At 34.3% G+C, this 16,816-nt stretch overlaps 1 protein-coding gene across 3 annotated transcripts in view; it reads left to right on the top strand.

Annotated features, from left to right (window-relative positions):
- The window catches only part of dsh (Segment polarity protein dishevelled), a 423,724-nt gene that overhangs the window by 182,087 nt on the left and 224,821 nt on the right, over positions 1-16,816 (top strand). For all 3 annotated transcript variants that reach the window (XM_090392005.1, XM_090392004.1, XM_090392003.1), the window contains exons 8-10: positions 4,328-4,397; positions 4,614-4,701; positions 16,311-16,439. In XM_090392005.1, the coding sequence (XP_090248131.1) occupies positions 4,328-4,397; positions 4,614-4,701; positions 16,311-16,439 (287 nt within the window). The remainder of the gene's footprint in view (positions 1-4,327; positions 4,398-4,613; positions 4,702-16,310; positions 16,440-16,816) is intronic.

Below are 16,816 nucleotides of genomic sequence, written 5' to 3'. Positions count from 1 at the left end.
TAATAATAATAATCTGTGTAGCACAACTTCCTCCTCACTATCCCATTCTTATGGTAACTTCAGCAGACACACTATTCTCTGTGATTGTGCAAATGCTAATGAGAGAGGCTGGATTATTGAGTGTATCTTGATGATAATGACACCTCTCTTAGCAGTACTTTCTTTCATTTGTATACCAATTTGTATTTATCAATACATATTACAATCTGTTCTTGCCTTCCTTCCACACAAGGAAAGTCGAAGAGAATGTATGTGGTAGCGATCACTTCCCTGTGTTTTTCAGAAAAACGAGAAGCATGTTACATCGTTGATTTCCTATAAATTCCCTACTATTATTTCTCCTGTGCCAACTAAGAATAAATCTCTAAACTATCTCGCTGTTTCCCTTTTCGAACTCTGACAATATTTGTTTTAGCTGCGCCAATCAGAGCTTTAGGACAAAAAATTCTTGTCCAAAGAAACCTTCCCGGAGTTCAAGTGTTACCTAACCTTGTTAAAAGAATTAAGTAGCTTAAAATAATCTTAGCATACAGTCGTGGCCTAAATGCTCTTAGCTTCCTTTATATTCCCCTTGTGCATAGATCCATAATTTTATGAGTGGTAAAATCAGTCTCATGCTCAGACAAAACTCAGGCTTGCATAGAAAAACATGTTTATTAAATGGTCAAAGAGATTACAATTAAGTTTAACATGTCAAAGACAAATCATTTATATCATTACTAAATCACTAGTTAAGCAAATAAGAAATTTTCAATCTGACAAGCATGTCCAATACAGTCAATTAAGTCATTGCACATGGTCACTATAAAGCTCTCTTTCCTCCTAATCAAAATCTTGTTTCTTCCTTTGTCCAAAGCTAATTATTACATAGAAAAAAAAGTTTTCAGTACATTGCCACCTTGATGTGATGATGTCGTGATTCTTTCATCCGTCCTTTGTGAGGGGATACCTTTCTGCTACGGTAGGTTGCCGCCACGCGGAAGTCACGTGCTCGTCACGAATTGGGTATTTTTCTTTGCTGGACACACACCCATCTCATGGGTTGCTGTCGTTTGTCTTTAGGAGAAGGAAAATGGGAAGATAATTTGTTAATAGGTTAATACGTAGCTGTTAACTCATATTTCTTCAGTTGAGCATTTGTCTTTCTCCTAAAGACAAACGCTCAACTATATCTCTTCCTGGAGTTTATCAAATTCCCTGCAACTGTAATCTCTCCTATTTTGGACAAACTGGATGTTCTCTTGAAAAAAGAATCCAAGAACATCAATCCTCCATTCATCACAACAAACCTGAAAAATCTGGATTGGCTCAGCATGGGATTGAAACTAACCACAACATCCTTTGGTCAAAAACTCGCCTCTTACATAGATCCCATTGTAAATTTGAACGTTTATTCAAAGAAAGTGTAGAGGCCTTACTCCATCGTCCTAACCTGAATCAGAATGACTGTACATCTATATCAAAAATCTGGGAAAGTCTAATCAGGATAACTCATTAATTCATATTAATTTTATGTTATTTAATATTATTAATTAATATCTTTATTTCAATCATGTCTCTGCTTAGAAATATTCCCTTTAATACTTAGTGATATAACATCACGCGGCTTGTTCTATTTTTAAATGATCTATTGTTAGTATTCCACCTTGTATTTTTTTTAAAACTGTTCTTGTAGTGCCACTGAAGATGGTCTGCTATTTCCAGACCAAAATATTTGGTTAATTAAATATCTTTCTTGTGTCTACATGCATATATTATTCAATCTTTATGTCACAAGTATCCTTAAAACATCAAATTTCTACATTTCAGGCTTTCGATAGCTTTTCCTACTTCAAGTATTGATAAGTTCTCCTGATTGTATTCCTCTTGATATTTTCTTCCACCACTGTTTTGTCATTGCTTGTTTCATTTAGCAGTCATTCACACTAAATACTCCAGATATCCAGAATATTTCTAAACTTTTCTAAAATCCACCAGAACATTTTTTCCACCTTCTTGATATTTGGCTTATGTGTTCTTACCAAGTATTTCCATGATTTGTGGTTAGCCAATCTTTTACACTTAGTTTAGCTCTGTTACATTTTTTCTGTATTCTCATAGGGCATCTGCCAGCTTAATTGCTAAAAAAAGTTCTGATATGCTTTCTTTTCCAGGACTGCCTCTTTAACATCTTGTATCCCTCATGGAGCTCTGAGTTTTCTATCCTTGCAGGCATCACCACACCTCCCTAGTTGAATAAATTGGTGTTTTCTATAATAATATTTGTATAGTTGATTCTACAGTTTACCTGTAAAAACTGCTCAGCTTTAATTCTTTTTGAAATTTTCTTACATATTTTTTTCATCTTACATATCATAAATATCATATTTTTGATATGATATTTATTTTTATTCTGCTTAAAATTAAGTGGTGATCTCTTTCAGTTTCAAATCCCTCATTTACTCTTGTACTTTGAACTAGCCTGAAGATACCATTATTACGAATAATAGTCGGAACTTTTTTTGTCTTCTCTTTGCATCAGTTGGCACACATCTTTATGTTAAAACATGTTAACGATGACTAATCCATGTCCTGAAGAATTTAAAAGTCACTAACCATTATTATTAGCTTTGCCACTTTCTCCAAATATTCCCCAAATATTTCATTTTCTACCCTGCTGTTTAGATCCCCAACAAGCATCTTTTCCATTTTCCTTCAGCTGCCTTCTTTAATGACTTAAAAAATTCCTTCACTTCCTTAGGAGAACCTTCTATGGGACTAGGCAAGAATAAGTTCATGTCCAATTTCCTAGTTTGAAAATTTCCCACATAACTCTACTTGAAACTACCTGCCATTCAAGAAGTTTGTCTTCATGTAGCATTGAATGCTATCATTATTCCTTCCTTTTCTTTTCACTGTTGCTTGAATATAACATCATATACCTATTATTTAGCAGGATCTCACCTGTTTTAGCCTTCTTCATTTTAGTAACACTAATTATATCATGTGTACTTCTGGTTCTTTTGCCAGTTCAACTTCTTTTCCATGCTTATCTTCAATTCTGTTGACATTTTATTCCACTTGATGACTTATACTGTTCATCCTGATTCCCTGATGAAAACAACATGGGTCTTCTTTATCCAGGTGATGGATGCCTTACACAGCAGGAAATTCCATCATGTTGTACTGTCATGATCATGCTTAGTTCTGGCTTAAGCTGATACAGAATTCAATTTGGTCTTTAAGTCCCTTGTATACAATAAATACCAATTAACAGTGCTCATCATGTGAAGGTGAGGATTTGACTTGGGTTTAGAAGCCCTAGTTGACTCTCCACATTTCTTAATGTAAATTAAATATGCTAAGAAGTTATATTCTTGGCATCTTTTATCCTTTATCCAAGTGTAAGCAAACAAAGTCTGCACGTGAAGTCACTTCACTACTGGACCACTTGTATATAGAGGCTAATGACTTCCCATCAGTGCAATATCTGAAAGATATTGCACTTTATTTTGTATACACTTAAAGCAACAAAATCAGTTATTTCTGTAACAGGAATAGAAACAATAGATTCACTTATATATTTTTTAACTTTAATTTTTATTACGTATTTATTTTCTCCTTAACTGCTTTAACATTCATAGCTGGACCAAAAAATTTTGCAATCATTAAAAATTATTTTTTTTTATGTTAGTGAATTTGCCATCTTATAATTGTCTACTACTTTAATGTTAATTTTTCATCGTATTTATTTCTGCAGTTTTAAATCATTTTGTTTTCATTCCTGCCATTCCACATATCAAAAAAAGTAAACATTAGAAATTGGGATAAAAGAGCAGCAGCAACAAAAAAGAAAGAATTATTTTTGCTGTGTATTCAGTTTATTGTTTCTAATAATTAGATATGTCTTCATTTGTTAATATAATATTTCACATTTTCCATGTGAAATTATAATTTCTGAAACACCAGGCAAAACACAGTGTCACACAGTTACATGATTTCTGTTTGCTATGAAAGTTGAACTGCTTACATAAAGCTGCTTTAAAATAAAATAAGTAAATAAAATAAAAAAATAATAGCCTGCCTTCCAGATGGAGGCACATGATTTACTTTCAGTAAAGCTCTGATTTGTCTATGCTATATAGCAAGAATATGATAATTACTTGGGTAGCCTATGCATTTTGAATATAAGCAGCCTGTTTGATGTGGTTAAATATAAGTATGTCTGTCATGTAAAATATGTTTTAAAGTTGTATTTGCTTTCAACTGTTTTTGATTTGATAATAGACATTAAATATTGAAAATGCCACTGTTGAGATTTTTTTTTTTTTACCCTTTTCCCTTTCAGACATCTTCTATTAGTAGTATTACAGATTCCACAATGTCTTTAAATATTATTACTGTAACACTGAATTTAGGTAAGTTTCTATTTTTTATTTGAATTCTTTACAATTTTTAAACTTTTGAAAAATTGCTGAACATTTTTCTACATGACTTATAATTATTGTATGAAAGTCACAATTGAAGAATTGTTTCAGATGATGGCAATTTAAGATTATCATGGTAAGGAAAAGCTGATGTTTGTTCAGACTAGTATTAATGACCTACATTATATTAATTTATATATTTTCTAGATACCGTCAACTTTTTAGGAATTAGTATTGTAGGACAGTCAAATAAGGGAGGAGATGGTGGGATCTATGTTGGTTCAATAATGAAAGGGTGAGTATTGGGTTTAATATTTCAAAATTAATTTTAAGGTAAGCTGTTGCAAATTTTATGTACATATAATTTCTTGGAATTTATCATCCCTTTCCTACTGTTGGATTCTGATTATGTAGAGATTAGAGTAATTATTATTCGCTTCAGAATCCAACTTGATCTTCCATCACAAAGGCTAGACTTGTAAATATTATTTAATGTAAACAACTTATTTTACAATTTAATATTCATATAACTACTTTAATTTTGTCTAATATCTAATTATTTAATCAAAGATATATGTATTAATAGTGATAAGACTGTATTAAATATTATTAAGCTATTTTAATTATTACTATGTTAATATTATAAGAACTTGTATTTGATAATTTAACTGCGCATTAATTGAAATATAAATATTCTTTATTTATTCCTATTTGTAGAAGTTTAGCGTTATGCAATACCTCAATTTTATTATATTTTGTTTGGTTGTCATGGAAATGTATGTAAGTGAGTGAGCACGTTTTTGGAACACCACGTGAGGAGAAGGTTTATTGAAAAGAGTTTTAGAAAGAAATCACAAGAATAATTTAGGCGGGAAGAACAGATATATAAGCGATGAACACTGAAATTATTAATTAATTAAGAGATAGATTAGAGAGAGAAAGGAGATGATTGGCATTAGGTTGGAATCGGAGCATTCGGGAATCACAGTGCGCAATAGCGAGTCGGCAAGTCACTCAAGCAACTAAATAAAGTCTACTAGTCGAGAGGCGGTTAGCTAATAAGTTGTAGAATAACAATTATAGCTATGTAAGACAGCTGAGTGACTACTAAATAGACTAGCGATATTTGAGTTGAGATTCAATTTCAGGGCCAACCTTTCAAGGAGATACAGAACCTTGAAGTAAAGCACAGAGTTATTAGAGAAAAGTAGAGGCTGTAAAATTGGAGTTTACCGATAGCTGTGTTTAGACTTGTAGTGTCTAAAGAATTAATTGAATGCTGGAAGAGTGAACAACTGTGCATATAAAACCTCAAGTTAAGGAATTATTGTGTGTTGCCTTATTTCATGAGTGATCAGTAGTACTTTATGCAACAACGTTTGTTTATGTGTATTGTGACCGACAGTTATTGCTTAGAAGAATTATTTTAATGAGTGCTGTATACTGTTTAAGTGTTTACAGTTATAAAAAATGTTTGTGCATAAGTTTATGAAGAAAAAAAATTATCGGTAAGATTATTCCAACCGTTAATATTCCTATACAGAGAAGTGTGAGAGTTTCATCCTAGAATTTCCTTATACTAACAGTAACTATTGCGGAAATAAGCTAAGGTGTAAATTTATAAGTGTTTGCTTGTGAAGAGGTATTGCTGCAATTTTTATTGTATTTAAAACTTAAAGAACTATGAGATATTGATGCGAATGATCTTTAAGGAACTTTATTAAATAGCTAAAAGGAACTGTGAGAAGACTGTATTACAGATAACAGAATTACCATTGTCTGAGTTTACATGACTTTATCATCAGAAAGGCTGAAGTGTTTATAATAACTTGTTTAGTGATTTGAACTTAAGTGTATAATTTGTGATTATAAAATTAAATGCTTGTTTTTGTTAATCAAAAGTTGTATTTTGCCTGAATCTCTTTTACTGCACCATTCATAAAATATTCTAACCAAAGCGGGTGAATTAAGTTAGTTAAATATACTCAGCCAGTATATATATTAAGGAGAAATAGTTGAGGGTTGATTTATCTTCAATTCTTGAACTAATTCAGATATAGAGTGGCACAGTCTATAAATATAAATTTTCTCTATATTTGTATTAGAAATCAACTAGCAACTATTTTTTAGGTTAAGAACATCGTAATAACTAAATGTCGGATCCAAAGTATAGATTGACAAGAAGTAAGATCCAACACTACCATATTCTGTTTAGTCCAGTCTTATAAATGTTACTTTTAAGCAAGGTTGTCGTGATTTTTCTGTTCATTTCTTTGGTTAGATTGCTGTTTTCAATTTTTTGATCCAAAGATTTTTTTTTGTAGCTATATGAACTGCAAAACAGTTCATATAATTCCACAAAAATCTTTATTATCCACATGTACCAAGACTGTCCATGATTCAAGTATTTCCAGCTTCCTTTTCTGTATACAGTACAGGTCACAATCTTTAACTAAGTTCTCAGCATTCAAAAATAATCTTGAAAACTTCAAAGGTATGAAACTAGTATCATAATTCTATTACTTCATTATCTATGGACATCTTTCTTCCAATTCTTGATTATCTTGGTAAACGTTCTAACTTTCACACACTGTTCAGTACGCCTGTTGAGTTTTTGCTATAAACAGATGAGAAGGATCTCTTTTTTTTTGGGAAAAATCATATTGATTTTTCCCAAAATGATTCTTCTGATCTTATTTATCTATCTTTTCTATCTATTTCCAGTTTGTGCTCTGGAGTTGATTCCTGTTTTGTGCTTTCCTGCTCTTCTATTCCACTGGTATTTATTCTGTGGCTTGGGAATTAGTCTGTTCAGAAAAGACAAGTCTTCATCATCAGATGACTGTCTTATTTCTCTCTTCATTTTACTGTAAAATAATGAAAAGATCCATTCACAGTCAACTCTTATTTGCAATAATAGAAGACATGAACATTTGAAGTGCCTGCATATACTTTCTTCAATGGTAGGCTGGAATGCATGGTGTTAATGATTTGCAAGTTGCAATCCCTTTTAAAAAAAAAAAAATGTGGATCACTGCATACTAGGGTAAAAGACATCCTCTTGCCCATGTGATGTGACCAGCTTCATGCCCATTCCCTGTTGCTCCAACTTATGTTGGAGCAACAGGGAATAGGCTCCATACAGTATCCTGTGAAATGCCTTTGAAAAGTCCAGCAGTATCATGGTGTAGTTGTTTTCCTTATCCATCTGAGCACTTTATTGTAGAAAATGAGTAAATTACTGATACAAGATCCTTGCCCTTTTCACAAAGCCATGCGCTCCCCCATAGAGTATCATATTCTTATCTGCCTGTTTCTGAATTTTCTGTTAACCAGCTTTTCCAATACCTTAACCACCATTCCTGAGATATTAATTGGTTGATAATTTAAAACCTCAATATGTTTTTTGCCATCTTTCCACTCCCTTGACACTACCAATGTTAAGACTTAAGCAGTCTTATGGGCGGTGGCATTTCTCTTGCACTTTCCCATAACTGGCTGATATATGGTACCATGGCTGTATTTACATTGAGAATTCATAATATTCTAAATACTTCAAATTCATCTTCCTCTCTTTTTGTCTCAGATAGTGGAAAAGCCTCTTATGCTGAGAAGGTGACAATAAAAAGAAAATATCAAAGGGAGCATTAACATGCATAAGTGTCCTACCCTTCTCATAATTACATCACCTCTGAAGGCTGTGATTTAGTCCACTTCTCACCAGAGTGGATGAAAGAAAAAATAAATACAGCCCTCACTTCTGAAGACACACTAAAATAATGTAAATGAGAATCCTTTATTTAATGAGAGCACACTCACCACAAAAATATGAGGAAATTCCTACAGACTCATTAGTAGATAAAATGAATACCTCTGATATCATTTTATCTACTCATTATAAAATCAGCATCAAAAAAAGTTCATTCCAATGCTGACATGAGGTAGTTGCCATTTACTTTTTAGTTGGACCTCTTATTACAGTATGCTGCATCTGTATCCCAGGATGACTTTGATACTCTCATTTTGCTTGTCATTCCTTATTCTCATAATGGATGTGCAATTTAAATGGCCACAATATTCTGGAGTTAGTCCACAAATTAACATAACACCAGAAGTGACACCTTATTCTTCATGCCTTATCAAACATTCCCTACTAATGACTGAACAATTTGTTTACCATTTAGTAATCCATGCAGCAGTTAGTCTGAGACTATTTGGTGTAAAATATGGGTGAACAGGATGAAATATATGGTTGGGTGTTGTTGCAGTTCAATTACTGTGAATGATGAAATACTTTGCCATATTACTGATGATGATACTAAACAAGTAATTATTATGAGTGACTTAAAATTTCCTAAATATTGATGGGATAACAAAGAAAACTTAGTGGTATTCTGAACCTGTAATTTGTGTAGCTATTTAGGCTAAATCATTTTACAAACAAGCTTTTGCTTAGTGTGGAGCTTATTAAAAACATACCTTTGTAGTATTAACTCTTCTGGAACAGCAGAATTCTCATAATCATTCATCATCAAATTCCTACCATGTACCCTCAAGGGGTGTATAGGATATGATAGTACTGAATGAAAAATTTACATCATTACTAACTTTCTATATACAATTTTCCTCTAGATCAGTCTGTTACTTGTCAAGACTCCAATATTATCAGATCTTATATTTCTGTCGTCTAAGGCACTTTTTACCATATCAATCCACCTATATCTTGGTCTTCCCCTGGGTTGTTTTCCTACCAACCTGGCAGAGAACACTTGTTTTGCTAATCTTTCGTCGCCCATTTTGTTTAAGTGACCATACCACCTGAGATTAGCTCTGCTAATGCATTCTTGGATGCTGACAATGTCAAGTTCTTTCCTAATATCCTCGTTTTTAATATTATATTGCCATTGATGCCATCTGTTCACAATCTTTCTCAGGATTCTCATATGTGTGGTCTCTAGTCTTTGGTCAAGTGTTTTACTTCTGACCCAGCTCTCAGATCCATAAGTTAAAACTGGTTTGAACACTGTCTTGTATACAGCTAATTTAGTGTTCCGACTAATTTCTCTCTTATTCCATATGAATTTATTCAATTGACTTCCTACTATAGCTTTATTGATTCTGTTGTCTATTTCCATATTTAATTTACCATCTTCACTAAAAATTATGCCTAAGTAGGTGAAATGTTTTACTTGTTCCACAGGTTCTCCGTTCACAATGCAGTTGACATTTTCAATGATTCTGCCTATTTTCATTGTCTTTGTCTTTTTATTGCTGACCTTCATACCATATCTATTACGACAGTTATTCAATTTAGTCAAGGAATCTCGCTGACTCATAGCAGATTTATTTATTGATAAGTATAACATCATCCGTATAAAGCAAAGAGCTGATATTAACATCTCCAATTTTGATATCATATTTAATACCACTTTCCTTCATAATGTGATCCATATAGATAATGAATAAGATAGGGGATAATGTACATCCTTGTCTCACACCAGATTTAACATTAAACCATCTTGCTGTACTTCCATCAATTCTAACTGCTGACTTACAACTTAAACAAAGACTAAGTATTGCTTGATATAATGCCCCATTGATACCATATAACTAGCATATTGAATAGCTTCTCTCTCTTGGCACCATATCATATGCCTTTTCCAGATCTACAAAACTCAAATAGAGATCTTTGTTATATACCCATTATTTCTCCACTATTTGTCATAAAGTTAAGATCTGATCCTTACAGCCTCTATTTGGCCTGAATCCAGCTTGTTCTTCACCGAGCTTTTCTTCTACAATTCTTCTCGACCGTTTTTCAAGTATATACTTGCATATATCTTACCAGGAACACTTGGTAGGGAAATACCTCTGTAATTCTCACATTCAGTTTTATTTCCCTTTTTATATATGGGTACTATGAGAGCTCTACTCCAATCATCGGGAATTCGTCTTCTGTCCAGGCTTTCTGAACTATGCAGTGTAGCCATTGCAAGACTTTTATACCACCATACTTCAGCATTTCTGGTCGAATATCACCTACCAACTTTCCACATTTTAAGCCTTTGATGGCTTTTTCTACTTCAAGTATGGATATGTATTCCTGACTATATGCCTGCGGAGTGTTTTTTACCACTGTGCTATCACTGCTTGTTTCATTTAGCAATTTTTCGAAGTAATTACTCCATACTTCAAGGATATCTTTTTCTTCTGTTTTCATGTCACCTTTATCATCTCTGATTCCTTTTACAGTACTCTTTTCTCCATTTTCAACAACCTCCAGAATATTTTGCCACCTTCTTGATATTTATTTTCTGTGTTCTTGCCAAAGTCCTCCAATGACTTTTGTTTAGCTAGTTTTACACAGTGTTTAGCTTTCTTACATTTGCCTCTGTGTTCTCTAAGAGGGCAAGCTGACTTAGAATTCTTAGAAATTAAATTGCAGCGTTTCTTTTAGGGTTTGTTATACATTTGAAGAGAGTCATTTAAGTATATGATTTTAAAAAATGTAAAATTATGGAATGAAATATTAAAAATGAATGTAAAATTTGAAGTGAAAATGCACTAAAAACAATGGAATAAAAGAGTAAAAGAATTCAGAATACTGAAATAGTAAAATAAAACTTTTGTGACAATGATGAATGAAATATGATGAGAATTGTTAGATAAGAGTTAGAATTGGATAAAGCCAAATCAAATATAAATTCAAGTAAAAGCTATATATATATATATATATGTGTGTGTGTGTGTGTGTGTGTTTGTGTGTGTGCAGGTAGTCCTCGACTTACGACCGGATTCCGTTTCAACGTTTCTGTCGTAAGTCGAGGACTTTTTTTAATTCTTGATTTGTTTGATTTCTGTTATAAATTTTCATAAATTAGGTTTCTATTTAATTTAAAGTTAAAAATGTATAAAGTTACATAGATATTTATAAATTATTTATTAGCACATGTACATATAAATACAAAATTAAGAAAGAAAATTTTAAAAAATCCATAAACACATATCAAAAATGGTGATTTTTGTTATGTGTTTATTTCAGATTTTTTTTTCTAGATTTTTCTTGAAAATTTCGGCAGTTTCAAAATTGGAACTAGCAGCTTCTTCCATTGTTCGTATGTTATGTAAGTTAAATCGGCTTTTGAATCGATAAAACCAACCTTTGCTAGCATTAAATGTATGCTTGCCGTATTTATCTTCTTATTGTTTCCTTAAATTGTCAAATAGGCTGCATGCTTTTGTTTGAATGGTAAACAAACTGAGAGGAATATTCTTGTTGATTAGATCATCTATCCATATCATTAAAAGCTTTTGCATTTCATATTAACTGCCCCCTTTAGTTGCGTACATTATTCTTGATTTATCTTTTATAATTGTTGAAACAGTTGAATGCAATAGTTTTTCTTCTCGTGCTATTTCACTGACTTTCTTTCTTTTGTCATATGCTTTAATGACCTTCATTTTAACATCTAAACTTAAAGCTTTCCTTGCCTTTTTTTTTATGTTGGAATATTCATCAGTAGCATTACTTGTCTTACTGGACATGATAGGGTTACGACGAGATACAAAAATTGCAATGAGAGAAACGAACACTTTGACTGCTGATTAGCAATTAGCATGCCAAAGGCTGTGATAAGTTAGAAGTGGGTGAATCACACCAGCAGCTATTGCATATTGGTGATAGGCTTTGCTTGTCAACTAATGGCGATGCTGCAATGCATATACAAAAGTAATGTGATATATGTATGTATATGCTGGTGGCAAAGTTAAATTAGAGAATTTTTAATAATAATGATTCGCAGTTACGATGGTCAAACATCATAAGTCAAGTCGTCGTAGGTCAAGAACTACCTGTATGTATGTATGTATTAGTGATCGGAGCTTGTTCCACCTTTGCCACGAGTTGCCCTGGTCCTGCACTACCTGTGGGATCAGTTAGACTTGCATCAATTGCAGGCGCAAACTTGACTTTTAGTCTGTTTGCTTACTTGGGAAATGGAGTAAAACCAGGTTTAAAATTACTTGGTATCTTTAACATATATATATATATATATATTATTGTCCGCGCGGTTGGCCTAGTGGCTATGCGCTTCGCAACCATATGCCTGGGGAAGGAGTGTCCTAGGTTCGATTCCCATCCACGACGTGAGGAGCTTAAGGATCTTCCTCAGCCATAGCCAAGTTAGCCGGTCTTGGGCGTGGACAGCAGGGTTTTTCCCCAGTTTATTCTGGGGTTTTTCATCCCGCAAAGCAGGCAAACTGGCCTTGAAAACTCAACACTACAGCCCATAGGATATACCGGGGCATAGGGCTGACCACCTAATCCTGTAAACGGATTGAGGTCCGATGATCAATGGACCCTCAACACCGCAAGGTAAAAGAGATAAGGAAGATGATGATGATGATATATATTATTAAAAAGGACATAAGAAACCTAAAATCATAGGTTTACATAGGGAAAAATTATAAGCATGTATAGTTTAAAAGTACTGTTAAAAGCACACCCATTGTAAAAGAGGAATAATGAGTTTATGGGGTGAAAGACCATTTCATATTTCTGCTATCTTCAGAAATATAGCAAGTCTGTGGTGTTGTGATCGGTTGAGAGTTTTCTGTGCATATTTGCTCAGTGAAGCTGCCAAACCTCAGATGATATAGGGGAAGTGGATGCTAATTACATTACAATGTGTTTTTATTGCTATAGCCTCTGATATTCTTAGTTTCATTATTTTGAAAATCAAGAATACTCAACTTTCTTTATTGGGGGGGGGTACATTTGATAGCATACAGCTATTTCTGTGGTTGCAGATTTGTGGATTTTGTTAGTTTCTTTTTATTCTTAGTTTTTTTTAATGGAGATTATTAAGGATAGAGACATGGCAGTCCCCATGGTGTTCATATAGACATTGATCTAATGATCTGATGATTTTTTTTTTTTTTTATGTTGGGCCCATATATGAGAGGTTGGCTGGTCAACCAATAGTACGTTAGTACCATATATGGTTAGTGGGTTGCGAAAGGAGAAACTTGTTTATATTTGATTTAAAAGCCTGTATGTTGTATTCCTTGGGAAACACGTCGGGGGAAGACTATTCCACAGTACCGCAATAGCAGGGATGAAGGAGGAGGAAACGAAACTTGTTCTGTGAGTTTCAAGGTGTACTGTGAAAGGATGTTGGGCGGCAGCGGTATGTGTTTCAATGGTCTTAATACAGATTGGGGGAATTATTGATGCTGTTTCGGATGAATATTTTCCATGGAAATGTTTATAGAATATACAAATTGCAGAGACCAAGCGTTCTATGTGAAAGTGAGGGGAGTGAGTTTGTGAGAGATGGGTCATTTATCAATCCTAAAAGCTCCTAAAAGGGAGCTTTTAGGAGCCCCACTCCAAATGTGAAAGCAGTATTCGATAGCGGATTTGTGATTTGTATAATGTTAACAGCTGTTTTTAGAGGTGAAGTAGCATCTTGAGCGAAAAAGAAAACTAGTTTTTTGGAAGCTGAGGATGCAATGGTTGTGATGTGTGTTTATGCCAGGAGTGGCTTGATGGCTGGGTAATTCTGAGAAGAGAGATCTCATCTTGTCTGGCAATTTGAGTTTTATCAAAAACAATGTTGTGGGAAAATGGTTCGTTTTTGTGAGAAATAAGACAGAATTGGAGTTGCAATTACTAGCATTGAAGTTGATGAGGATATCTGAGCCCCATTAGAGGATAGCTTGGAGGTCAGAATTAAGGGCAGTGGTGGTTGATGTTTTGTGGGTTGTGTAGAGTAGGTTTGTCAAATGAGAGGGAGGAGTATAATGTGCTGTCGTCTGCAAAACTGTGTATTGGGTTAGAGTTCAACTGAAGTAGGTCATTGATATATAGAAGGAAGAGGGTCGGAGAGAGAACTGAACCTTGTAGGACCCTAGCATTAGTTGGATGGTCAGAACCATCTACCATCACACGTTGTGTTCGTCCAGACAGGAAGCTAGCAATCCATCTGTAGAAGTCCTGAGACAGTTCAAATGATGGGAGTTTGCTTAGTAAGCCTTTGTGATAGACCCGGTCAAAGGTTTTAGAGATATCAAGTGCAACTACTTGGTGTTTGGCAAATTTCTCCATGGCATTTGTCCAGCGATGGGTGATGTATAAGAGTAGATCTCCTGTTGATCATCTTCGACGGAATCCGTACTTGCAGTTGCTTAATAGTTGGGCACCTTCAAGGTAGAGTAGGAGTTGAGAGTTGATGGTTTTCTCCATCACTTTAGATAGGACTGAAGTGAATGAGAGGGTGGTAATTAGATGGGTGATTTGTCACCCTTTTAGGAATGGGTTGAATGTGGGCCAGTTTCCAGTCTTTGGGATATATACCAGGTGGAGTAAGAGAGTGTGTACAGACGGCATAGGATAGGAGTCAGTTCTATTGTGCAGACTTTCAGGACAATTGGAGGAATGCCATCAGGGCCAGGAGACTTTTTTGTGTCTAATTTAGACAACAGGTTATGATATCTTTTTGGCAAAGGATACAGGGGGCATTGGATATTGGGCAGTTGGAATGACTGGAGGGCATTTGCCATTGTCAGTTATGTGTGCATTGGAGGCAAAGTGTGAAGCCAGGAGGATAGCATTTTCTGTGGGTGATGTTGCAATTGAGCCATCTGGGTATGATAGAGGTGGGAGTAGTGTAGGGCAAAAATTACGACCAATTGCCTTGGCAAGAGACGAAAAGGCATGGCTGCCATTTGGACAGGCTGCAAGCTTCCTACTTTTTGCCTGTTCAAATTCTGTTTTAGAAGCATTGATACTTTTCTTGCATCTGTTTCGGGCTTCAGTATAGGCATTGAAGGAGGATGGGGTTCTTGATGTGAGCCAGTTATGGTATGCCTGATTTTTCATTGGTACATCTTTTGGAGAACCAGGGTTTAGTTAGGGCACGGCAGTTTAGAGTAGCGTGGGGAATGTATGTTTTCATGCCAGTGAAGATTACTTTGGTGATACGTTCGGTGCATATGTTTGGACTGGAAGACCGGAAACAATAATCCAACAATGGGAATGTAGCATAATAGTCTCGGAGACTGTCCCATTTGGCACTTATAATGCCAAACTGCTCTTGTGTGGGAGTGACTGTGTAAGCGTTGTTGCATGGGGGAGAAGATGAGCACTAGATTGTGGTCAGAATTACCCTGGGGGCTCACTACATTCACTAAATATTTGGGGTGGTCATTAGTAAGGAAGAGATCTAGGATATTTGGGTAGTGGTTCGGGTTATCTGGTATTCCAGTCGGCTTTTGAACAATTTGTGTAAGGTCATTACTGATGGCAAATGCTTCCGCATCTCTGCTTGCAGGTTGATCCAATATAAATGACATCACAGTTTGATTGACAGGGGAAACAACAAACCATATTGCAATGCTAAAGAATTTCTTGATATGTTTGTTTTTAATATGGATAATTATTGAAATAATTAACCACACTGAATGCTTATGTTCCTTGTTCTTCTCTCTTCTTCTTTGGTGCATCAATCCGAAAATTGATAAATATAGCAGCACATCACAATATCCTGTCTTGCGACTTCCTTTTTATCTCTTCATAACTCTTAGTGTCAGTTAGCATCATTGTTCTTACTCTTTATAAATGTAGAAGATTAGTCATGCTGCGGAATATTTTCTTGAGGAGGAGGTGGAGAGTTTTCATGTATTATACTGTTAACTTGTTTGTTCTTTTAATATTGAGCTACCTGTGATATTCCAGCACCAAAATGTTCGTTTAAAATTTATATATTTGCAATAGAATATCTGAATACCAATTTGCGACATTTTTAATTCCTGTGGCGACACAGGTTAAAATAGCAATGGCATTAATATTTTAATGAATTACAAATGAAAACCAGATTAACCTAACCTCTGCTGTGATTCTAGTGGTGCTGTAGCTCTTGATGGTAGGATAGAACCAGGAGATATGATCCTTCAGGTAAATGACATCAACTTTGAAAATATGAGCAATGATGATGCTGTCAGAGTATTAAGAGAAGCTGTTCAAAAACCTGGGTGAGTTTTTTTATTTTCAATCCATGTTGCTCTGAAATAATATTGATATTATGAAGAAATTTTATGTAGTTTGACGCTTGGAGATTGATATTCTGATTTGAAAAATCAGTCATAGAGTCAGATCTGTTCATATAATTAATACAAATATCCTACTGTAGTTTGGTTATTAAGAAAATTTGCATACTTTTTTTGTATTGATTATAACTTGACTTGAAGTTTTTTTTGATACACACAGTGACAACATAACTGTACAACAAATCAATATTGAGATTACTTATTTTCTTAGAAACAAATAACTTAACATTCTCTTTGAAATATTACAAAGCTTTCTTGAAGCTTTATGATATTTAAGACTCAGGAAACTTTTTTGGTTAACT

The sequence above is a fragment of the Typopeltis vanoorti genome, chromosome 4 (genome assembly GCF_054136105.1).
Source record: "Typopeltis vanoorti isolate ZY-2024b chromosome 4, IOZ_Tvanoo_1.0, whole genome shotgun sequence".
NCBI classification, from domain to species: domain Eukaryota; kingdom Metazoa; phylum Arthropoda; class Arachnida; order Uropygi; family Thelyphonidae; genus Typopeltis; species Typopeltis vanoorti.
The sequence above is the reverse complement of the archived record's forward strand: the minus strand, read 5'-3'. Positions and strand labels throughout refer to the sequence as shown.